Raw genomic sequence first — 25,728 nt, forward strand, 5'->3', positions numbered from 1 at the left:
TAGATGAGAATTTTTTCTGTCATGGTTATTAATGTGCATTTATATATCTTCTTATAAACAAATCCTCAGTGACAAAGAGTGTTGATTTCCATGTAGGTAGCAATCCTTAAATTAACATGGATCTAATGGGATGGGTCACTAGGAATTTAAGTCTAGAATTTTTCCACATTCTCTGGCCTCTCATTTCCCCCCTTTTAGAAAAGGTATACAGTTTCTCACTCAAGAAATAAAAAAATTGGTTGAAAAATATTCCTATATAAGTTACATTTAGCAAGAAAAAAATTTATGCAGCAGTTAGTGGATAGGCTTCAGTTACATAATGTATTTTAATAAGATTCTAAGTAATAGTTTTTAGAAGTCAAAGAAGATTATATACTTGAATGTTATACATTTATTGCTTGGGATAATATGTGTGATATATGAAAAACTACTCTGGAAACATGACTTACTTTAAACAAAGGGGATGGAGAGGCTTTAAAATATAGAACAAATAGCTTATTTGTGGAATAACATTTTAAAACATCGAAGAATGCTTATTCAATGTTTTCTACAGAGACCTCATACAGTATTTTTTTAATATCTGGTGGATTTAAATTCTGGGCAAATATTAAGCCTATATTCCTTAGAAAACTCAAGATTTTGCTACTGACTGTGTCCTCTAACTTTTTGGGAAAGAATACATTAAATAGGTTTAAAATTAGAAATAACTTTATTCATCAGAAATAACAAAAGCAATGTTCCATAGTATGGACTTTGCCCTTTGGTTCGATCTGATCAGGTGAAACCTACTGGATTTGTAGAAACTTGCTGTTTTGAATGTAACAGAACACTTTTATTCACTAATAGACGTGACTTTACTGTGATTAGGTGGTTTCTATTTGTTTTTCATTGTTCCCACATCAGGGGCAGAGAGAAAGAGTTGCAGCATTTCCAATTAAGAATCACTGAGATACAAAATGTGATTTGTTAAAACTCAAAAATTATAATTAACTTATGCTATATTAGGTTATTTTTCCCATTATTATTGGTATTCATAGAATATAATGATATTATAATCAATAGTATATAAGACCTGGGGTGGGGTGGAGGGATGGGGAGAAAAGGCATACAACTGTAATTGAATAACAATAAAAATTAAAAAAATTTATATATATATAAAAATAGTATATAAGAGCCTTGACCAGATTGAAAGTAACATCATGATATTTCTGAATTATTGGGATCACTAAAGATTGGAAAAAATGAACATAGGATTCAGAAATTAAAAATTGCCTACTTAAAAATATCTACAGTATCAATTTCTCATAAGGTTTTCTTCTTTGTTTTGATTTTGTTGTTGTATATAGCCTTTAAAGTGAAATATAGTTTTAAGTGTGCTGTCCCTTGAAAATCAATACTCAGTGCTATTATAGCATTATTGCGATAGTGCTAAGTGGACCCAGATCCTAACAGATAACCTTCATGATGGCGTGCTTTCCCAGGAACACTGGATATAGGTATTGTTTGTGCTGCACATGAGATAAAGATCGAGGTTTTCCTTTAATTCCTCCAAAGGCCTCATTGCTTCGCAGAATCAAGGCCTGGTGCTCTTAGAAATTAAGAGAAAAGAGTAGTATTTTCCCAATTGCCTGGATTTTATCTTTTGCTTTTCTAAATACTACTGCTGCTTTTGAAAAAAAAAATGTCTTTTGCATCTCCCTTAAGGAAAGAAGTAAGAAGCTGTCTCTTTGAAAGAAAAGATGAGAGACAAATACCCTCCACTGATTGCATTTTTGTGGTGGTGGCATGGTCTCGAACCTCCAAAAAGTAATCAGTGAAGCTGTGCAGAACTCAGGGGAGGCTGGTGGGGGGGCTTGGGGCAGAGAACATATACCTTACTCAGTTCTCTTTTCTTATTAAACCAGGTGTCATTACTAAGCATCAGGCCTCGTGTTTTACTCAGCTCCTGCCTTTTGGGGGATTTTTAAAAAGAGGATAATAATAAAATTGCAAGCCCATTGCATAATTGCAGGCCAAGTGGAGTGCTCATTTTCACATTAGAGCTTGTGCAATCTGGAGGGAAATTTGTTTAGTATTACTTGCGAGTTGGTGGATCAGATAAAAGCCAGTCAAGTGGAAGAGAGGACTGTGTGAAGTGCACGCCCCCCCCTCCCCATCGCCATGCTGCAGGCGTTCCTCAAGTCGGTTAATAGATTTCCCCAGCTCTCCTATGCCAGGTGAAAATTTCCTCATTAACGGGGATTTATTCCATTTCCTTTTACCATTTATTAGTGAAGACTAAGTGTGAGTGGAGGAAGTTTCAGAGATGACAGGGTAGAATTTTAAACAACAGCAAAACCGAAGAGAGGGAGGAGAAAGGCTTGTATTGTTTACAAAACCGAAGAACACAGGAGAGACGTCCCCCTGAAAAGCTGAGCCGTGCTGTCTAACCATTAAAAGATTATGGTAGAGTGTGGAAAATTCCAAATGTCTGTTTTTAAGATGTTTTTCCCCCTCCAAAGTTTCAGCCTGTCATTTTGTGCTGCTGTGTAGAGAGAAACTAAAGATTATGAAAAGGCCAGCATCACAGTTCTTTGCTGTTTCTTTGTTTAATTGTTTAGATTCTATAATACGATGATAAAAGTGTAACCTGTGAAGAATTTGGATAGAGGACATGATTTAATGTGTTCACGTTCAAAGAAGTAAAGATAACCATAAACATATTTAGTACATACAAATTAGTATTAAATAACAAGGATAATTTATTTATTATACATATTTTAAAACTGTGCTTTAGTACAATATACTCCATTCAGCTGATCCCATTTCTTGCTTAGCATAATGCTCCCTTGATTTACAATATAATATAAATGGAGGTTTATATTACAACCTATTGAGGTTTCAAAGAACAGTTTTAAATAACAAATTCAGTTGTTTATATTTCTTTTAGTAACTATTTTACTTTGAGTTGGTTCCAAATTAAGCTTTTCATTTTCTTTTGGAAAAAATAGAAATGTTATAGCTCTTTCCCTAAAATAAGCTTGTACCTAGCTTGATTTAAAGAAATCTCACTCTGACAAAAGTTCTTTTTTAGCAGACAAAATAGAAGGCAGCTTAATATGAACAGATAAAGATGAGGGACATGTATCTGAATCTCCACATTGTTCAATGAGCTTTTATGTTCACTTAAGATTATTCATCTTGTTTGACTCTGAAGAGGTTTAACCTTATCTGAATCACTGGCCCGAAGCTAATGAATCGTGTCTTCATACTGTCTCTTCTTTTATTTTATTATAATGGAGCTCAAAATAAAATTTTGTATCAGAACAAGTAGGGAATAAAGTCAATTTTCGGCTGTGTGTAAGGACATGCCAGCCAGCCTTGTCATATGCAGGAGCAGCAGAGAGTGAACGAGGGAGAGAGAGGCAGCCTGCTCCGTGTCTTGGAGAGAGGGGTTCCCCGCAGAATTAGGATAGCATGGAATGAGGGAAGGGATCTAACTTGTCTCTATTCTTGTAATTGCCATGGTGGATCAGAATCACCATCTCTTTTCTCAGTGAGGAGAATTGCAAAGTGCTTTACACTATTTTGGGAACATGTCTGAAGAGTAGAAATGAATAACCACAGAATGAGCATGAATGAAATACTAAAGAAGACATGTCACTTTGAACTTCATATGAACATATCTACCCAATATTTGCATTCAAGTTGAGGTAGAAGAACACTTGTGTATTCTTATGCCATTCCAATGTAATATACCCGAATTTCAGGATGTTAAAAAATACTCTATCATGTTATCGATCTAATTACTTGAATATTTGGACAACAGTTAAAGCAGTTTTTGGCTCACCAAGAAAATATTCTGTGATTCAGCTTGTGAGCTTCAAAGATGCTCTCTGCAGGTCTAGCTCGATGTGTCTGTTGCACAACTCTCATCTGGTATGGTTTGAGGAGGCGCCTATGGAGAAACAGTCTCACCCCCATTCTATCATCCGTGATTCATTATTTTGTGTTACGTTGTGCTTTCTCAGGCGTCCCCTTTAAACAATGAAAACTCTCTGGGGTGGATACGCCATGGGGAACAGTAACAATTAAGTTGGTCCTGGTGACAGCTATTTTTTGCCACCAGAGCTGAGCACAAAATTAATTCACTTTATTTCTTTATGCATAAGGCCAATTCTATCTATCCATTTTTATTTTGCTTAAATTTTTTTGTTGTTGTTGGTAAGAGTCCAACTTTACTTGGTGTATAGGGAAACATTTTCTATGTATGCTGGAAATATCTTTATATACTCTGTTGGACTTTTTCTTGGTGGAAAGGAGTAAGAGGAATTATGCGTATATCCACAATAGGAAAGACGGCATTGCTGAATGTGGACAGGACAAATGCAAATGTATTGCATCCCTAATAGAAATGTAGGGAATCTAAGTGGTTTCTTGTTTGTTTGTGTAATGCCATTATTTATAGCTTTCATTTAAAGCAATATAAGAAGCTTTGAAGAATTGACTGGCATTTCATATAAGAAAAACAAAACTTAATCATTCAAGGCCAAAAAAAAAAAAGACCCAAACATAAAAGATAAAAATATTACTTCTAGTTATCTTCGAACTTGTAGAAGTTGTATTTAAGCTTGTTCATAGTCAAAACTATAGGTGTGATTGTTCTTTTCAAGACATGTTTCTGAAGTGTGTGTGGACCGATGTTGTTCGGGGTGTGGCTTCATCATTTAGGTCAGTGTGGTTGTCAATATAGTAACATTGTTTGGGTTTTTGCCCCAACTAGTTTTTGCAATAATAAAGAAGTGTCTTATTGAATATCTCCTTATTCTTGGCTAGTCTAATCTTTTACTGCTATTCCACAGTGATGGGAAAATATTCTAGCAACTAGTTAGAAAAATCTATGCATAAGAATGTTATATGTATAGTATTTCACTACTTAACCTTCAAGCCTAGGTTTTTTATATAATTGCAGATCTCAGAGAAAATATGTAGCTTTTCCCCAGGCAGGTAAACATTAACTAACATGATTTGAGATCTTCCACAAAACTCTAAGATATTTCTTTAAAAAGGACATCATCCCAAGTTCTAATTTAGAAAAATAGTGTATTTATCAAGCACTTCCATTTTGAGGCTGAATGCACATTTGCACATAAACAAATGAGCAAGTGGTTTCGGAACATAGTCTTGGCAGGGAAAGTGTAAATATACATTTCTAAAACAAATAGCAACAACAACAAAAAATCCCCTCCTCTGTTGTCATCTCAATTTTTTTTCTTGCAAAACTAAAGCTAAACACCATACACTTGGGTGTTTCAAAGGCCCTCAGAAGCTCAGAAGCCTTCCCAGACTTCCCCAGCAGAAGTTGGGCCCACTTCTGGGCCATGGCCTCTTCTCATGTGCATTTCCCTCATAGCTCCTCTTGTGACTGTTTGTTTGCCTCCTAATATACTCTGATTTCCTTGAATGTAGAGATTTGGCACTTTATTTATCATTTAAATAGGTAGCCCAGAGCCTGATACACAGCACAGTTTTACTAAGTATTAAAGCACTAACGAAAAAATGCAGTGAATGTAGCCACACCTTCCCCATCCACAATTTCCAACTTTTTCCAACTGCAAATCTTCAGTGTGTTTCCTGTACCTGTGATGCCTATTGCTGCCTCGAATTATTGCACTTGCAGTTGCCCTTGCTATAGTACATCTGTCAACTCCTTCATCTATTTGAAACTGAGTTTTCTTTATGGGTCTGTTCTCGTCCCTCTACTGCCATAGTATTTCTCAACGGCAGCCACTCACATTGTTATCTCTTTTCTCTGACCTCACATTTCACCGCACAGCTTATCTCCCCATAAAATGTGTTGCATCACTCTCTGTCATGCCCTTTTCTCAAATATTCTTTTGTATCTTATTGAGCAGCACTGTCTAATAGAAATTTCTGTGATGGGAAAATGCTCTGTAATCTGCATTGTCCCAAACAGTAGTCACCAGCAACGCGGGGCTATTGAGCACTTGAGATGTGGCTAATGCGACTATGAATCTAAATTTTTAATTTAAAAAATTTAAATTAACTGACATTTAAATTTAAATTGTTATGTGCAGCTATTTCCTTACCATATTGGACAGCGCGGTTCCAGAGCGTGTAGCACAGGGCCTGGTATATAGCGTGTGGCTCATAATACTTACTAATCAGATTGTGTTCACGAATTTGGCAGGAAAAGGTGTTGCTCTCAGAGAATGCTTATCAAATACTTGGGAAGATTAAAAAAATCTAAATGGGAATAGAAAAAGAGTTAAATTTATTGGAAGAAATAAAAAATTGATTTGAGAGACAGAAAGGAGTTTAGGTGCCATAGACAATGCATATGGAATAGAAAGAGCTATAGCTACAAAAATATAAACTAATACTGATATGAAAAATCCAGAGAAATAGGTATTAAATATATCAGCTTGATTCTCTCTTCTTTAAACTCAGAATATGAATTAATTAAACAAAGAAGATTGAAGAACAAAAACGAACAAAATGCAATAGATTTCAGTCAACTACATTCTAATAGCAGAATTTCAGTGAAAGTGTTTTATTTATTAGATCTTCTGAATTGACTAGCCAACTATCATAATTGAGTTTTACTGTCCTGACTAGTGCTTGGAATAGCTGGCCCACAGCTATTTGGTTAAAGGTGCTTTTACAGTTGTGTTTTATTTTTCTGAACATTGGGACTCTACAAATTATCTTTGAATTCTAGTTATGAGCTGATTCCATAGCTTCTTTGTCTTTTCTGTAAAATAAAAAGCCATAGTATTTCAGTTATTTCCATTTACTTAATAAATATTTATTGAATGTTGTCTGTGGGCCAGTGTACTAGGCTTTGGGAATAATCTGGTAAATGAGTCAGATGTATTCTTTGCCCTTGTGGAACTTGAAGCTAAGAAAATAAGTGTGGTTGGGAAAAAGAAAGGTAAGAACCATTAAAAATACAAGGTGGTGATCACATGTTAAACAGTGTGCTTCCAATTTCCAGCTCAGTTCCAAACATGAGCATTAGTTAGGAGCCCAGGAAGGCCATCGTGGGCGAGGACGGACTGAGAAGGCTTCGTGTAGGAAGCTAAGCTTTTGTTGATCTAAGGAGGGTGGCTGGGAGTTGAGAAGTTGGGTAGGTAATAGGTATATCAAAGACTTTGCAGATGTGAGAAACAGCACAAGTATCTATACCATGGAAATGAGTGTGGGGGAAGTGAGGATAAGTCTGGCTTGAGTGGAGAATGATCATAAAACTGCAAAACCATCTTCTTAACTGAAGACAGATTGTGATGTCAGTAAATAAAGGCAGTTTATAGAGAGGATACTTCCTCTGGAGCAATGTTGGGATGCTCAGATGAAAATGATTCTCAAAGGTCTTATACATAAAGACCTGATGCCCTGGAAAAGGTCAGACACTGGAAAAGGTCTAAAGACATGGGTGTCATTGACCACTTACACTACTTGAGCCAATGACACAAATCAGATTGTGTTCACGAATTTGGCAGGAAAAGGTGTTGCTCTCAGAGAATGCTTATCAAATACTTGGGAAGATTAAAAAAATCTAAATGGGAATAGAAAAAGAGTTAAATTTATTGGAAGAAATAACAAATTGATTTGAGAGACAGAAAGGAGTTTAGGTGCCATAGACAATGCATATAGAATAGAAAGAGCTATAGCTACAAAAATATAAACTAATACTGATATGAAAAATCCAGAGAAATAGGTATTAAATATATCAGCTTGATTCTCTCTTCTTTAAACTCAGAATATGAATTAATTAAACAAAGAAGATTGAAGAACAAAAATGAACAAAATGCAATAGATTGACTAAATTAGGGGACTAAATTAGAAGAGAGAGAAAGTAGCCAGACTAAAGCCTGTATCTGTGGATAGAGCTTTGGGAAATAAAAACAGTAAGTGGTTGTTGGGAGCAATAAAGTAGGGTGAGAAGCAACTTAACCAGAAGCCAGAGGAAGATGCCTTTGAAGAATGGAACATCAAACAGGCCATATGCTGACAGATAGCTTAAGGAGATGAAAATTGAGAAAGAGCTCCTCAATTTAGAATGGGGGTGGGGTAAGGTCCCTAATTATTTTTAAATAGGAAATTCATTAGGGCCGTAAATGCAGAAACCATTTGTCAGGAAACAAGAAGAGGGTGCATAGGGTATGAAAATGGGAATCCACATATTTGAGATCAGCATTGCAAACAGTTGACTTCACAGAGGCTAAACGATTCAGCAGATTTGTGTACTGAAGATAGAAAATAAAGAACGTTTGGTGCTTTTGAAATTGAATAGTTCGCTGCTTCATGTTGTGGTTGGTTTAAACTCAAGCATCTCTTTTTCATTAAATCCTAGTGACTCCATCCCAGCAGAAACCCTGAAAAAGGCCAAGGAGATTGGGTTCTCAGACAAGCAGATTTCCAAATGCCTCAGGCTGACTGAGGCACAGACGAGGGAGCTGAGGTTAAAGAAAAAAATCCACCCTTGGGTTAAACAGGTAAAGTAATTTCCCTTTCTTCTCCAGATTCCTCACGTGAAATGTAGGCACCAACTCATAGGGACACTGCCAATACAAAGAGGGGTAGAATTTGAACGTGACTCCTCTCGTCCTATAGATGCTCATGATGTCACCAATTTTATTCAGCACAGGATTTATTTATGCTTAAAAGGGAAAGGATGAAGGGTAACTGAGATGTAAAGGTGAGAGTGAACACATGATTTTCTTGGCCTAATTTGAAAACAAACAAACAAAAAAACAACCCCCCCAAAAAAACCCCCAAAACAAAATGACGTCTCCTCTGCTTTTTGACCGGGAGCAAACATATCTGTAGAAAGAGAAATCCTTAATGTAGTAGAAGGACTTGAAATACCCTAGTGTGGTGGCTGAGGCTCTTGAAAAGAATGGTTATCTCTTTTGGCTCTAAGTTTTTACAAGGCAATACTTTATTTTAAGTGCTCCATCATTATGGTTCATTTAGTATTCATTGTGATAGGGTTGGGCATAATGAGCTCATCTAGTATTCATGACACTCACACAAGAACATTCATAGGTGTACCATTGTGGATTTTTTTTTTTCCTTTTTCCCTTAGTAGAAGAGATGGCTTGGCTTAAAGTACTACCAGCTGGTTTGTGTCCTTTAAAATTATTGACCTTTCCCGTGTGCTCAGGGGGCAGGCACATGCACACCCTTAGGTCTCAGGCTTGATGCTGAATATTTTCTACTCAGCAATTATTATCTTTTTTACTTCTCACCTGTTTTACAGTAGCTTGCCCTGTCAGCCTTTACATTCTTGCTCTCTAAGCTGAGCTCCTAGCCCTTCAGAGCTGAATCGATTTACTTTTTCCATTCAATGAACTCTTGTCTCCTTCCCATGTCCCCATCTATGAAATTTGTGTCATCCGATTGCTCATTGCCATAGTAACTTAAATCTTATGCATCCGCTTGCAAACCAAAGGCGTCCTTATGTATATAGATCACTGTACTCTGATTTTAGACTTTATTTCAGCTGCTTTAGACGGCTTGGCTGAATAAGTCTTCTTGGTAACCCATTGACTTTTTAAAACATTTTTTAAGGTTTTACTTATTTATTTTTAGAGAGAGGGGAAGGAAGAGAGAAAGAGAGAGAGAAACATCAAAGCATCAATGTGTGGTTGCCTCTTATGCACCCCAAGCTGGGGACATGGCCAACAACCAAGACGTGCCCTGACTGGGAATTGATCTGGCGACCCTTTGGTTTGCAGGCCAGCACTCAATCCACTGAACCTCACCAGCCAGGGTGATAACCCATTGATTGTATGGTCACTTGGTTATGTTCATGAGAGGTACTACCATAATGGGTCAGTGATACTCTGGGATGTGTATTGTCATTATTGCTCAAGTGATAACTAAATTGTGTCATTGTGTTTTTCCCCTTCTTACTTTCAGAATTAGAAATTGGGTTGTACATACCATTTTCTTGTCTTTATATTTGGCAGTAATAGACATTAAAGAAATATGAATGTGGCACCAAAAAAAATCCACAGTCATTCTTCAAAAAGAGATTAAAACAAAAGGAGCAGAAAAATTCTTATTTATTTATTTATCTTCTTTTGCAGATTGATACACTGGCTGCAGAATACCCATCAGTGACAAACTACCTCTATATTACCTACAATGGTCAGGTAAGAACTGCCACATTGCTATATCAGACAGCTTCAGATTTAGTAAATGGTCTACATGGGGGAATACAAGTTTTTATCTTTATCTAGCGATCCTGGTAATAAAAATGACATCACGAGGATCAACTGTGATGATGTCTTTCTACACTCCTCTTTGATGAACTGCCTTAAGAGAATGAAATCAAACAGATGAAAAGACAAGGGCAATGATTACGTGAACCATACAGCTATACCATATTGTAATGGCTCTTTAATTAAAAACTATAGACCTTGTTTTTTCACAAATTAATAGAGCTTTTATAACTTTATACTTAGAGGTTCCCAGACTAACCGAGGATGCATGTCAACAAAAGGAAGAATGAGAAAGACACAAAGACAGGACTCATAGTTTAACAGGAGGGAAGAATAACATAATTTTTACATCTTCTTTTTCTCTCTCAGGAGCATGACATCAGTTTTGATGACCATGGAATGATGGTGCTGGGCTGTGGCCCATATCACATTGGTAAGGTGACAACTTCTATTTACATAGGGCTTTACAGTTTGAGTGTATAGTACTTTGCACACATGTTAATTTCAGTGTTCTAAAAACCATGTAAAATAGATGCTGTCATGATAAATATTTTGCCAGTTAGGAAACTGAGGTTCGGAGAGATGAAACCCAAATGTCTGCAGCTATTAAGTGGTGGAAGTGGCCTCCAATGCAGCCTCCAATACAAATTCCATCTCCTTTCATTTCATCATTTCATTCCTAATCATTTTCGTCCTCATGAACTAAACTGAGCCTCTCACTGGGGTTGAGGAATGAATTACACTTCGACTTTTTCTCTCCTGGCTTTATGTTTCCCAAAGATCTCTATTGGCCCAAGGACTTTATACAGCAGCCAGGATTATATTTGTAGCTGCAGTCTGACCTAACATAGGATATCTGTTGACATCAAATGCAAAGAGCTTTTCTCACTGGTGCATACAGTGTTATGTACTTTGATTAAAACAGTCTCACCAGAAATTGTCTCAAATCGCCCTAGACACTCAAAAGTGAATCTTTAATAATGAATCAAGATCTATTACATTTACAAAGTATGTATTTACAGTAAATAGACAATGGTATTTTCCAATAAATGTACCTAACATTTAGTTTCTGTAAGTTATTCTAAAATAGAAATGATAAAATATATAATTTACGTGTGTATAGTCTTTGTTATTTTCAATGTAGTTCATTTTAGCTTTTACAATTAACGAAGTGCTTCGGGATATGCTAGTTTACCAATCTTTGGCCAAATCATGAAGGAGAGTGAAAGCCTTTAGACCTTTACCACTGTAGTTTCTTTTGGCTAACTGGCCTTACCACTGTCGCCACTGAACACCTACCCTTTTCTTTCCTAGACCTACTTTTTTTCCTCTTCAAATTTTATCTCATTTACACAACAATTCTCCTTCACCCTCAGGCCCAGGGAAGACTAGCTAAGATGATAATCAGATCTATACTTAATTGATAGTGAGAATTAACATGCTACTAAATTTGCATAACTTATTCTGACAACAGTTTTAAGGAGACAAAGTCCTAATGTCAAGGATTAGTACAAATCCCAGAACTTTCAGTTCTCAGGGATCCCAGTAGATGTGATATTTTGAGACATTTAAGACCATTATTATACTTCAAATTACTTCTTAGAAGGTCACTTACTCTGCATGGGATGGTCTTGCCAAGCTTAAAAGGATATGCTTGGAAAGGACAGGTCTTTCTAATCAATTAAGATATGTCAGAGCTACAAGATACCTCCGGGATCATTGGGGTTAGCCTTCAGACAGCAGGGTAAGTGGGAGGGCTGAAATAAGAACTCAAGTATTCTGATCACCAACTCAACTACTTTTGTGTACTGAGGTCAGTATGTTTGAATTTCTTTTCAGTAAATGAGGGCTATTTTTTTTATCATTACAAATATCTCCCTTTAACTTTGAAGTTCTGTATGCTTCAAGTACAGATATTATCTATTGCAGAAGTTAGCATATGAAACAGGCCAACCTGTTATTGTTGTTTAATTAGTCCCTGATTTTCCCATTATTAACATAGTGTACATAATGGATGTGAAATTTAGATTTTGGAGTTTTAAAAATTGAATTGAAAAAGAGGAAAAGAAAGGAAAATAAAGCAAATGTAGCTTTATTTAAGCATTGAAAGGGCATTGGCTTCCTTAGCTCAAACTGACCAGCAATATATTTCTGCCTTTCTTTGTGTTGTAACTTCATGCTTCTCTTATCCCTTTTTCCAATCTCATTGTCTCTGCAGGCAGCAGTGTGGAATTTGATTGGTGTGCTGTCTCCAGTATCCGCACACTGCGTCAACTTGGCAAGAAGACTGTGGTGGTGAATTGCAACCCTGAGACCGTGAGCACAGACTTTGATGAGTGTGACAAACTGTACTTTGAAGAGTTGTCTTTGGAAAGAATCCTAGACATCTACCATCAGGAGGTAAAAAAAAAAAAGAAAAAGAAAAAGAAAAAGGAAAAATAGAGGCAGTGCACATTTTATATATGTGTATTTCTGTATGTAGATTTATATTGTATTCCCCTCAGGGGAAAGAGCTGTCGGTGCCTTCTAGTGTCTCATTTTGTAGTGAAGCTCGAAAAAGAATTACCCCAGCCTTGGATTCTTGAGGTTCTGGCTTACAGTGATTATTTTATGCACAAAACTCACTTTTTCTTTCTAAACATTCCAGCTATACTAAAAACTCTTCTTGGTAATGTATGCCAGACACATATTAACTAGTATAAGACAACCCCGATAAATATTTTGCAGAGGGATTGAATTGGTCATCTGGACATACAATAAGCAGCCTTTCTCTAGTTCAAGAGCTGTTCAGGTTCCCAGAGGGGAGGGGTCACTTGTTCACAAAGGACCAAGTAATTCTTTGTGCTATCAGATGAAGCCATTAGTCTTTAATTTAAGATGGATGAGTCCACTCTAAATGATTCTGGTACACTTACAGCATTTTCTACAGCTGCTCCTCCACTTCCATGCTAATATGAGTGCATCTTCACTGTACATAGGTTACTGTGCATCTATAGAATGAGTCTAATTGTCTTACGTTTTAAAAAATAACTACTGGAAAATTTCAAAGTGATGTCCAGAAGTTGTCCCTTAGGATGTCATTACAGTTAATTCCATCCCAGAGAAAATCATCCCAATGTGTAAAATATGGTCACTTAGGAAAAATAATACTGTATTGGACTAATAATACCTCAATTCTAAGTTTTAACTTGAGAACTCATTGACTTGTGTAAGTTGCTTAAATTCTCTGTGCTTTATCTTTTTTTTGTTAATGAATTATATGAGCGTAAAAATGTGCTGCATGCAGGCACTGTAAAGGTAACGTGTGATTTGCGGTTGAAATTATATTGTAAAGTATAAAGTGTAGTGCTAGAAAAATGTCATGATTTCATTAGTGTAAAGAAAAGTGGACAAAAAAAGAAAATGGACAAATTCAAGATGGACGTATTATCATACTTGTCTATTTAGACCTGGCTTACTAATCTTTTAATACAACAAAATTGACCCATTAGGTAGGGTATTAACAATTTTTAGCTTTCTCTCTGACATGGTTTTTCTAATGATTCCTTAATATTCGTTTCAGATGCATAGGTGGGGATCAAAATAAGTGTATTCTACAAGTGTTTCTTGAGCACCTTCTAAATGCCAGGTTTAACAAGATCTTTAACAAGAGCTGTAAAACCAGGTCTCTACCTTCAAGGCATTAAAATAAAACTAGGATTCATGATATAAATATGTGAAAAATTATATAATTGTTTAAAAATATTAACAAGCATTGCAGGCAGTAGCAGCAGGCATTTTACACATAATTATTTCCCCAGGAATTCTGTAAGGAAAGATTAGAAATGTCTCTGACTGCCGTTGGATATAGTTACACAGGGATATTAATGGGTTTCTTTTACTATAACTGCATTCAGTATGCTAGAAAGAAAGAAATTGGCCCTTCTTTGAAGCTAATTGGCAATTAAAGTGCTACTATATATTGTAAGGTAATTTTAAATGTTATCTTGGAGTACATAAGAACAATGTATCATTGATGTATTCTGAGGAAATTACACAGATCATACACACATGTACATACACGTGTGTGTATGCTTCCTTTCATGAAGTGTGTATATCCTTATAGCAGGCTCCACAGGCTCCATTGTCTCTCATAAAAGGTATTTCTCAACCTTCAGAAAACTGTCATCTGACCTTGGATGCCCCTAGTGAGGCTGAAGGCACTGAGGCATTCAGTAGTAAAATTGCAGAAAGTTGGAAGCACATCTAAACTTACTCAAAAGCACACGTTTGAGTCACTTAGAAGGGCAATAGGCTTTCCCAGGGGTGTACAGCTACATGAGATGATAGAGGGTACAAGGGGTCTCCTGGTCCAGATCTCTAGATCTAGTTCAGGACCAAAGTTGTTTCCAAGGCATCAAGGGAGCACCACTAAGGAAACATCAAGGAGCCCTGGCTGGTGTGACTCAGTGGATTGAGTGCCGGCCTGTGAACCCAAGGGGTGCCAGATCAATTCCCACTCAGGGCACATGCCTGGGTTGCAGACCAGGTCCCCAGTGAGGGGAGCATGAGAGACAACCACACATTGATGTTTTTCTCTCTGTCTTTCTACCTCCCCTCCCCTCTCTATAAATAAATAAATAAAATCTTTAGAAAGCAAAGACACATTAAGGAGAAGTCAAAACAGTGACATGCTCTGTGAATAAAGCTGGTAGTTTTGAAGGGAAGTCTTGATAGGAGTTTGAGTGAGAAGGGATGCTATGAATGCTGAAATGTCCTTCCCAGTTGTTGCTATTTTTTTTTAATAGAAAGTGTTATGATGATATATTCCTTTGGCTGCAGACATTAGCATAGTGATAGTTTGAAAAAGTAGGAAACTTAACTGGGTAATAAAGATATAAATAAATTTAGGTAAGATCAATGGAACTTTGGGAGTCAGTGGAATTAGTTTAGGCTAAAGATTTTAGATACCTGAGAAGCAATACCTGAATTTTTAGAATATTTTGTTTCAATAAGTTACTTGAAACTATTTAGATGCTAAGTGATTATGATGATGATAACACCTTTGTGAGATACCAGGTTCTCTTCCCTAAGTCCCCTACAAGTTCTATACTTGGAGTTGGAGCCATTTCCAGATGGAATTCTTTCAGAAAACTATCTGATACTAACTTTGTCCTACAAACATGCTCTCTTCTACTGAATTCCTTTTGCTTTATGAGCAAAACTTGCCCTGCACCATCACACCGTTACTCGTAACCACTCCTGTAGGATGATCCGTCTTCCCAGGGATGGTCTGTATTTCTGGAGGTCAAATCATGAGAAAAGGGTTTTGCCAGTAAAAGATTTTCTTCCTACCACTTTCCCAAATGAATGGTTTAGAAATAGCTTTTCTTGTATCCTTTAACATGAATCGCCTCTGAAACCAGCTGGAAAGACAGCTTACGATTCAAAGATTTGGTATATTAGTTAGGCACTGCCACTCTACAGTATGTAGAATTTAGTTTAACTACTGACTCTGTGCTTGTTAGGTGAGAAATACGGGCGAGTCGTTTTACCTTCATCAAGCCTCAGTCTCCTTAGATGTAACATGAGCGAGTAATAGCTGCCTCAGAGGGATATTTGGTAACAATCTTAGTAAATAGTGGAAGTTTCTATTATTATTATCTTGGAAGTTAATTTCTTGAAAAATAAAAATCAATTTCATGGTCCTATTTTGAATACTATTGGTATATTTATTAATGGAAGGCTTTTAATTCAACTTTAAGCTCCTATTTAGTTCAGTTAACTCCAAATTTTGTTCCCTTAATTTTAGTGATTATTTTGAAGCTTTTAAGATAAGAGACTTCTGTATATATTTAATTGAGAAATTAAGTTTTTAAGCCTTTAAAATATTAACACTGTTAATAAGCTAAAAATAACCAAATACAAATAGTATTATAAAGAGAACAATTCTTTCTAAAGTTCTTGGAAAATGTGTATTGAATATACAAATGATGATAAAAGCAGCTAAAGTACATTTATAAATATGCAGAACTGTGGATTATTATTTTCAATACTGTTTACAATGCATTTAAGCATGCAATTGCAGGTGTTTGCTTAGGCAGAACTATAATTTCTATCATCAGAGAGAAATTACCTTCATTCCTTGTAAGAGTATTTCAGAATGATTTCAAATAATGATCGAATATATTTGGCACATGTCTATTCAAAAATTCTAATATTTCATTGGCAGGTCATTAAAGCAAACACAAATTATGTCAAAATCAATGGGCTATCAGCTTTATATTTTCTAATATTAACAATAACATAATTTATACACTTGTATAAAACCTTTTTAATGTTTATTCTTATATACTCTTCATAGGGACCCCTGAAGTAGGCAGGTATTATACTGTCCTAATTTTACAGACAAGAATTCTGAACCTCAGGGGGAGACGCAAAAAGGGTAACTGAGATGGTAAGGGACTTCTGACTTCAAGTCCAGTTCCCAGCATTCCACACTGACCCACCCTCACCACTAGAACACCAGTTCTGAGAAAAATCGATACTTTGTGGTTTTTTTCTTCTTTTTAAATCTTGAACTTTTGGTTGCTAATGGGAGATTAAGGTTAAAGATTCCAGGACTGCTTTCTAAGGCAAATAGTAAGAAAATAGGACTTCAGAGAAACAGTTATTGGGTCCTGTAGACAGGTGCCGAGGTAGCAGGAAAGCAGAGAAGATGTTAAAATAGGAGGTAGGATTTATTTTATTTTATTTTTTAAAATTTATTTATTTATTTTTATTCAGTTACAATTGTCTGCATTTTCTCCCCATCCCTCCACCCCACCCCAGCCAGTCCCACCTCCCTCCCCCACCTCTACCCTCCCCCTTGATTTTGTCCTTGTGTCCTTTATAGTATAGGAGGTAGGATTTAGACTAGACTTTGGTTTTGGGGTAGTTAGAGTTTAGATAAGGGAGAGGAGAAAAAGTGAAAGGAAACAATGGCAGAGGAAGGCGAAGTGGTACAGAAAGCTCACCTGTGGTGATGCACAGGGCTGGGGACAGTGGTAGAGTCCTCTGCCTGAGGCTAGGGGAAATGATGATAGATAAGCCTGAAAAGTTTTCATTGTTCTCATGGGAATCAGTCTACGCTTTATCCTTGAAGTGATGAGCACCTTTAGAGAGCTCTGAGTATAGGAGTTACTTGTAGGATGATTAATCAGAATGTGGAAGGGTCATGTGGAGGGGAGCAGGAGAGGTAAATGTGAGAAGGACATATCTATATCCAGTTAGGAAATTACAACAGTAGTCCAAGAATTAATTAATTATAGTGTAGAGTACATGATAAAACTATTCAATGGCTTAATTATCTTTCTCTAATTGTTACACATGCAACTGTCACACATTTATATTTAATTGCATGGAAGTCATACATGGTAATGTGTAGTTGTATGGGATCTTATATAGATTTTAGCATGTAAGTGCCTGGAAAGTCAGAACTAAGTCTGTTGATCTCTTCGTGGCACAACTTAATATTATTATCAATTGATCAGAGAGATGAAACTATCACAGTCATGTTAATCATTCTCAGTGAGGACATGGAGGCCGTAACAGCACAGGTCTTCATTCGTGTTGAAGGTACCCCAGTGGCTGACCTTGCACATGTCTTTTCCAGGCATGCAGTGGCTGCATCATATCAGTTGGAGGCCAGATTCCAAACAACCTGGCAGTTCCTCTCTACAAGAATGGGGTGAAGATCATGGGCACGAGCCCTCTGCAGATCGACAGGGCTGAGGATCGCTCCATCTTCTCAGCGGTCTTGGATGAGCTGAAGGTGGCCCAGGCACCCTGGAAAGCTGTTAACACTTTGGTAAGGAAAGAAATACACGTCTGTTTTTAATGTTCGCTTTTGAAGAGTCATAACCTGAATGTTAACTACTGCAGGTGTTAACTGCAGGGCAGATAGAATGCATGGTGCTTAGTGAATTTAAAGTTGCTGTATTTCCATGATTGCAGTTAAATGTTGGTTATAAAATTGATAGGAGTATTCTCATTAAGATTCAGACAATGAAAAGAAGTTCAAACTCTCTTTGAACTAGATTTGATATTTAGAATTAGAAGCTAGAAATTTTATGTATTTCGGTGCCCAATTTACATTTTAATGGTATCTTTTGAGAAAAAGAATAAAAAGAGTTGGGTTACTACTTGTAATGATACCATTCTGCACTGATACCATTCACTGAATATTTTAAACTATTCATACCTTTTTGATGTTGTTTCCATTCATCAGAATGAAGCATTGGAATTTGCAAAGTCTGTGGGCTACCCCTGCTTGTTGAGACCTTCCTATGTTTTGAGGTAATACATTATTTTCCAAAGCAGTAATTTAATAATTGGGAGATAGAGACCTGAATGCTGTATGCTGATAGTGCTAGGCTTTTTTTTTTTTATGTAGTAATTTGTAAATCCCTCAACATCCCCAAACCAGCACAGCCAGACAGAGGACCTATGCACAGTCCTTCAGTTTAATTCTTTCCTTCAGGGAGTCCTACTACATCTTAGAAGATGCCTTAGGGCATATCCTTGCCAAACAGTGGGAAAATAGTTTTACATGGGAGAAGAGGATAATCAAAGAAAACCAAAATGTAAAAGCAAAACCAGACAAAGAAGGTATCTTGCCCCAGCATCTGTTTCCTAATACTTGGAAATGACAGCTTAGCTTATCTTTGGCACCTTCTGATGGTGCCTCTAGTTTGAATTTTTGAGTTTCTGAAATCACATTTTTTAATAGATGAATTATAATGGTGTGGGGCATGGGCAGTGAAAATCTTTTATATTAAACCTTGAGACTAAGATCTATCATCAAAGGAGAAGTTGTGAATTAGCACTTCCTCTCTTCAGATGCTACCACATGTAAGGAGCTACCTCACCGAACGGGGATAATAAGAGAAACACAATTTGCTGTGCACAATTTGAAAGTGTAAATGGAATTTGAGATGGGGTCCTTTAAAATAATGAAAAATTTCAAATGAGGTGGAAGACTTTCCTTTTATTTAAATGACATTTTGCATAAACCACAGTCTAATAATGCTACTCCTTTGAGGTATTATGTAAGTTAATTTAAACACGCATATTTAAGGGAGGATAGCAGAAAACAGCTTCGACTATTGCATTTCCTTTCTCATCTTTTTCTATATCTTTGTTCTAGTTTCCTATACTACAGATTATCAGCATTATAGCCTCAGCTTTCTTGTCTTAAGTAGATGAAGAAATTGAAACCTTTTTTATGCAGGGCCTCATAACACAGTAGAAAAGGTAAAATATACTACTTTTTAAAAGGAAGTGAAAAGTAATGTTTTTTCCTTATTTATTACCTTCGTTTTATTCTTTCTTCTTTTCTCTTTTTCCACTTTGAAAGTGTCAAAATGCAGAGTAAACTGATTTTAGATAGCCTCTTTCTCAACTATTTTGAAAGAAGGACACAGTTGAAAACATTTCAGTCACATACTTTACATTGTATTTGCAAATGTTACTAAAAAATAATTCTTGTGTAGCCTAGTAGAGGTAGTAGACTGCCCTATTTTGACTGAGAACCTATGAGTTAAGATCAGTTTTTGGTAATGAACACTGAAGAGAGTTAGAGAAACTAGGTCCTGGGAGGAATCCTATTAAGGTTCAAGAATTACCTAAAACAAGTGGAGAGTAAAAAGAGTAAATGAGAAAGAACAAACCGTGGGGAGGTACCATTTCTAGAGCTACCATGGCTTTCTTTGGGCTTATTATAGGTCTCCACCCCTTCCTCATCCCCAGCTCTGGAGACTTTTTACTTTGGTCAGTTGTCCTCTTGATTAAATAGAATAAAGTCTCAATTTAGAAAAAGATGCCTTCTTACTTAGCCCAGACTAAAACTGGAGGTTGCCTGGAACTGGTCAGAGAAGTAATCAAGTCTAGGATGCTTTACTTCCAAAGTGATAAAGAAACTGACTTGTTTTCCGCCCCTCCGTTCCCAGTGGGTCTGCCATGAATGTGGTGTTCTCCGAGGATGAGATGAAAAAGTTCCTAGAGGAAGCCACTAGAGTCTCTCAGGTAGTGTCTCCTTTCCCTCTGTTGACATTTACTTCTGTTCATTGCTATTTTATTTCATGGGTTGTTTCTCTTTTCACACAATGTTGTTAGGATGGTTTTCCTTTAAAAAAATTTTTTTTCTATCTACTAGTCTCCTACAGGTGGGGGTAAAAAACCTCAAATGCATTTCATTATATTTAGATTCCAGGGTTGGTTGAAGAAGAGGAGAATCGGTGTATATTTGATCACAACAAAGATTTATATAACTTTAGACTCCAGGAGCTGGGTTGGATAAACATCCTGTCCGATAATGGGTGAGATGCTAGTGAAGTTATCCCGGACTCCATTGCCTCAGGGTTCAGCCATGCTCATGAACCCTGATTTTTAATTCTCATCTGGAGAGACTGTGTCTTAGTCAGCCTTGCCACTTTAACGATAAATCCCTTTACTCACTTACGGATGGTTTTCATTTTCTTACATTCCATTTTCGTAAATAAAAATGTTTATAATTTTGTGGTGATTCAACAACCGCCCTGCACTGCCTCAGCTTTTACTCTCTCCTTTGGTGTTACCTCAGTGTGATCCATTTAAGGCTTACCTAGTGGGGTTATTGATCTGCACACCTTGTACTGTAGTGGATGAAAGTGATGTTTTCCTTTCAAAAGCTAGATGTGGCTAAAAATATATACATAGAGAGAAAAAACACAACTTATAGAAAAAGCTTTGATGTTAAGCAAGTGAAATGTGGAGGGAGCTGAGGAGTGGAATCCAAGGCAATTCAAAGTGGAGTAAAGGGCAGGTACCGCTCCTGCACCCATGCAGCCGGACCCCCCTTCTGAGAGATACTTGCTCCCCAAGGGCATTTGGGCAGGGAAGAGAGTGGACAAGGATAAAGAGTGAGAAGAGGCAAAGAGTGTAAAAAAAGAAAACTAAGTGGATTTAGAATTCACTTTTGTGTGAAAGATAACGAAGAGGGAATCTCTCCAATGGGCCAGTTTTCATTAATATGCCCTGCAGTGAGACACTGTCTGCCCTGGATTTAATTCTCTGCCAACAGGCCTGCTATACTCCCCTTTGGAGAAACCAACAGCCAGATCTAGCTGCTCTTGTGTGAGTGATGAGGCAGGTACCCTGTCTTCATTTATTTTTTATTTTTGCCTGGAACACTGGATCTCATAAGGGTCCTACCTGATAGAATATTTTTAAAAATATTTTTTATTCTGCTAGCATATGGGGGAACCCTTATAGGACAAATGCGTTATAATAGGGATGTCTTGAATAAGTACTTCCTGGTTTAAGTCTCCCCATCAACTTATAGCCGAATCTGGTATTCTCAACTCAGGGACTCTAGGGTAAAACCAGCCCCCATCAGTCATTTATCCGTTTCTGTACTCATTCATATGTAGCACCTGCTGTGTAATGGCATTATCCTCAGTACCGGGGTACTCTCATCAAAAGATGGAGAAGTCTCTGCTCTCATGAAGGACTCTCTTTGCTAGAGACAGCAGATAATGAGCATTACAATAGAACAAATACATGATGTCGAGGTACAGTGTAAAAGTATTGGAGTCTATTCCCTGAAGAAGGGCCTTTTAAATCGATTCAAAATGGTTGATTCACAGTGAAAAGGTTTACATTGTGGGTGTGAGATGGTGAAAAGACCAGTGTTTTAAAGACCTCAATTTGAGAAAAAGCATGGGGTTTCTAGAAACTAACCAAGTATTCACGATGTGGCTAAGGCACGAAACATGGTGGGAAGTCTGATAGTAATTGTGATGGAGAAGTTGACAGATGGGGAGCAGATAAAGAAGACCTGGTCAGTCATCACAATAAGTTTGGATTTTAGTCATACTTTCTATTTTAAAAAGATTGCTCTGCTGCGGTGTGGAGAGTGGCTTCTGGGGCGAGACTGAATCATGGAAAGAGGTTGGGGGGGCTGTTGCTGTCGCTTAGGATAGAGACGGCAGTGCCTTGGATCACAGCAATGACAGTATGGGTGGAGAAAAACGCATGTGTTCTAGAAATATTGAGGATGCCCCTTGAAGGCAATGAGTGAATGGACAGAGGTGGAGGGGCAAAGAGGATCATGGGATGACTCTTGAGTTTCGGCCTTGGACAACGGGAGAGATGGTGGTACCATTTATGGACACAGAGCCCACTGGAGAAGGAGAAATTTTAGAAGGGGAAATTATATGTGTAATTTCTGACCTTTTAGATGGGAGGTGTCTGTGAGGAGTCCACGTGGACATGCTTTAAAAGCAGAGGGTTCTATAGATTTGGAATTGAGGATCAAGACTACAGCTAAAGATAGAGATGTAAATATAGATTTGGAAAGGAAATAGCATACCGTTTTAATGGAAGCTTTGAGAATGGGAGCAATCACCAAAGAGAGAATACAGAGGAAAAGGAGCAGTTAAGACAGAGAAAAGAGGAATACCAGCATGTAAGGGCTAAGAGAAGAAGGAACCTGGAAGGAGGCTGAGAAACAAGTGTGAAGGGGTGATTCGTGGAGACCAAAGGAAGAAAGTATAAGCAACAATGTATAACGTTGCCATAAGATTGAAATGTATTAAGAAATTTGCTTCCTCAATATGATAAGGGCTGTTTCATTAATGTGTTCAGTTGTCCAGGGTTGTGGGTGCTGTTGTCCCATTTAAATCAGTTTATCTGTGAGGCCGCAAGTGGTGTGGGTTGCTGCTGGTGCCTAGGGCGTAGCGGGGAAGGGACACCCAAACCCTGGTGCTCTTCCTTCAACCTCCTCATTCCATCTGGGAAAAGCAGGCAGTGGCCAGGCTGTGCAGGGTGTTGCAACACTGTCAGGAAGGAATTGAGTGTGGGGAGAACTTCAGGGATGACAAGGGGGCTGAATAGCTGAGAAAAGAAGGACATCTTAAGACTAGTAAAGAAAAATGTTTGATTTTGCAGTTGCAAATGTCACACTTTAGGAGTGGTTTAAGGCATTCATTTCCAGGTAAAGGATTTCATTTTTGGCTTGATAAAAATGGATACAAAATGCCAGTTACTTTGTTTCTAAATTCTTTTATTATTCTTATAGAGAGCACTTATATAGGAAATTGTAGTACTTAGAAATGAAAAAGGTAAGTGTAGAAAAAGAACCTGAACCAGTAATAATATTTAATTATTAATAATTATTTTACTCCATAAGGTATCTATAATTCTGGAAACAGACAAAGAACCCCATTCTGCCCTCTCCTCAAGTCCCCTCTTTTCTCTAACTCACCCAGAAGTCTATGTTTGCCGTTTCAAAGCTGCTTTTCAGATCACTGAGTACTTAAACTTGGAGAAACACCTTCTGTCTCTCTGTAAACAGAGAATGGCCTGGATTTGACAAAACAAGTTGGCTAATGAGTTTGTACAGTGTGTTTAGCATGAAGTTTTTCTTAAAGTATTGCCCTGGTATTTACTTAAGGTACACGGGCTCACTCGACATGACACAGATGATTTCAGCTAAAGGTTCTGTCCTGTTTTCCTCTGTGACAGGAACACCCAGTGGTGCTGACAAAATTTGTCGAGGGGGCCCGGGAAGTGGAAATGGATGCTGTTGGCAAAGAAGGAAGAGTAAGTACTTTATCTTCATCTCTCCCATCCCTATCTTCCCATCAAATATTTCTTTTCTTGGCAGTTTTGAAACATAACAGATTAGAGTTTATGATTTCTGCAAAACAGGTTTCTAATAATAATGGACAAGCTGCTCAGTCAAAAAAAAATTTCACAGTCACTGACAATTCAGTTGATGTGGCACGGGTATCTTATTTCCTGTGTTTCGTACTGTTAGAATTTCTCTTTGATGATATTCAAAATTAATTATCATCCTGTACTCATCATTCTTTTTGAATTGATTTTCTCTCATTTTCTTTTGTTTGTGGGTTTCCTTTTATGTTCCAGTGGATATTATGAAAACATCCAGTACTTTTCTTTCTGAAGTTTCTGATTGAATCCCTAGCTTTTCTTCTCTCTTGATTTCCTATCTGCCCCCTTTTTATTGGGTTAATAAAGGCAAAACCAAACAGAGTAGGGTGGATAATGATAATAACATAAAATTGGCTTACGGTATCACATCTCATATTGCTAATGCAATTAATGCCTCCAACTTCAGGGAGAAAAGAAAATGCAAAAAGGCTTTCCTTCAGTTTGCTCGTCATGTAATCAGGCATTTATGCTTTATCTGGAAATACAGGAAGTTATGTTTTAGGAAGTCCGTGCCATTGCATTTGCTTTAAGGGAATGTAAAAGGTTGACCTTCGACTTCTACTTTGCAGATACTTCAAAACACTACTGAAGATGTTAAACTTTTTTTCTTTCTTTTGTCTTCCAGTTTAACAGTTCAAAGTGATGGGTTTTTTTGAAAATATATATCTACATAGTAATAATAATGACTTCTTACCACAGAATCTTCCACAGAATCTTAAATGGAAGTATCCTTAGAAATCATGGATGATTTCAACCCCACACCCTCCAAATGATGAGAATTTTTTTTCACAGTATCTCTGGAAGGCAGTCATTTGTTTTTTGTTTACTCTTTTGGAGATGCAGAGCACAAAAAGGTTGTAAGATTTATATATATATATAGTTTTGGGTTGTTTATTTTTTGACATCTCACATATTACTTCTTTGAACTAAGGTCTCCTTCCCTCGAATTTTCCTTGCTGACCTTCTGACCTCCAGAGCTGTAGGGCATAAGTTTAGTTTCTCTACCTTTGCAATATTTTAACTATTTGAGACTGAGTTATAAAAAAAGAGAGAGATGTAATCACACCAGTGTGGAAATGGGGAATGTAAGTCTGGCTTAGAAAATTTATATATTTTTTTCAAATTTTGAGCTGGTAAAGTTGATCTGATTTTGCTCCAAGTTGCCAGATAAGCTCTTGCCCTGAGCTTTTCTCAGACATAGTCCAGCGCTCACCATCCTGGCTTCCGTCTTTTGGAAATGTTCCAGATTGTTCACATTATTTTGAATGAGTCACACTCAGAAGTAGAAATAGTACTGCAGATATATTATGATATTTCCAGAGCTCAGTTGGGCTACCGCCTCCTCATTTCTAGACACTGTAAAGAATTAAGTGCTTACTGTGCACTAAATATCGTGCTGGACACTGTATAGGATATGTGTTCTCTTTCATTGTTACAAACACCCTGAGAGAGAGACTGCTGTTAACCCATCTTATCAGAGACTGTGGCTATGCAGAGTCAGTATCTCAGCCAGGTCACAGAACTGCAGTGACAGAAGGAGGGCTGAGATTCAGATGCCACTCTGTGTGATGTCATCTGTACATCTGATAAGCAGATCTTCTCTGTAGTTTACATCTTTACAGTCACCCAGTTATTCTCCCCGCTCTAAGCTTTATCGTTTCCTAAAGACACGTGTTGTTAACACTCCATAGTGATTGAGACCATAAACTTTAGAATCTGACAGATAAAATTTCAAAATCCTTTCTCAGCCACACAGAAGTCA

The 25,728-nt window shown here is 37.2% G+C and overlaps 1 protein-coding gene across 1 annotated transcript in view; it reads left to right on the forward strand.

Annotated features, from left to right (window-relative positions):
• Nucleotides 1-25,728, forward strand: part of CPS1 (carbamoyl-phosphate synthase 1) — a 113,885-nt gene that overhangs the window by 68,466 nt on the left and 19,691 nt on the right. Inside the window, exons 22-29 of the mRNA XM_024563735.4 lie at nt 8,357-8,498; nt 10,098-10,163; nt 10,602-10,665; nt 12,451-12,632; nt 17,866-18,060; nt 18,481-18,548; nt 20,201-20,276; nt 23,757-23,834. Coding sequence (XP_024419503.2) covers nt 8,357-8,498; nt 10,098-10,163; nt 10,602-10,665; nt 12,451-12,632; nt 17,866-18,060; nt 18,481-18,548; nt 20,201-20,276; nt 23,757-23,834 — 871 coding nt within the window. The remainder of the gene's footprint in view (nt 1-8,356; nt 8,499-10,097; nt 10,164-10,601; nt 10,666-12,450; nt 12,633-17,865; nt 18,061-18,480; nt 18,549-20,200; nt 20,277-23,756; nt 23,835-25,728) is intronic.

Source organism: Desmodus rotundus, chromosome 2 (genome assembly GCF_022682495.2).
Source record: "Desmodus rotundus isolate HL8 chromosome 2, HLdesRot8A.1, whole genome shotgun sequence".
Taxonomy (NCBI): domain Eukaryota; kingdom Metazoa; phylum Chordata; class Mammalia; order Chiroptera; family Phyllostomidae; genus Desmodus; species Desmodus rotundus.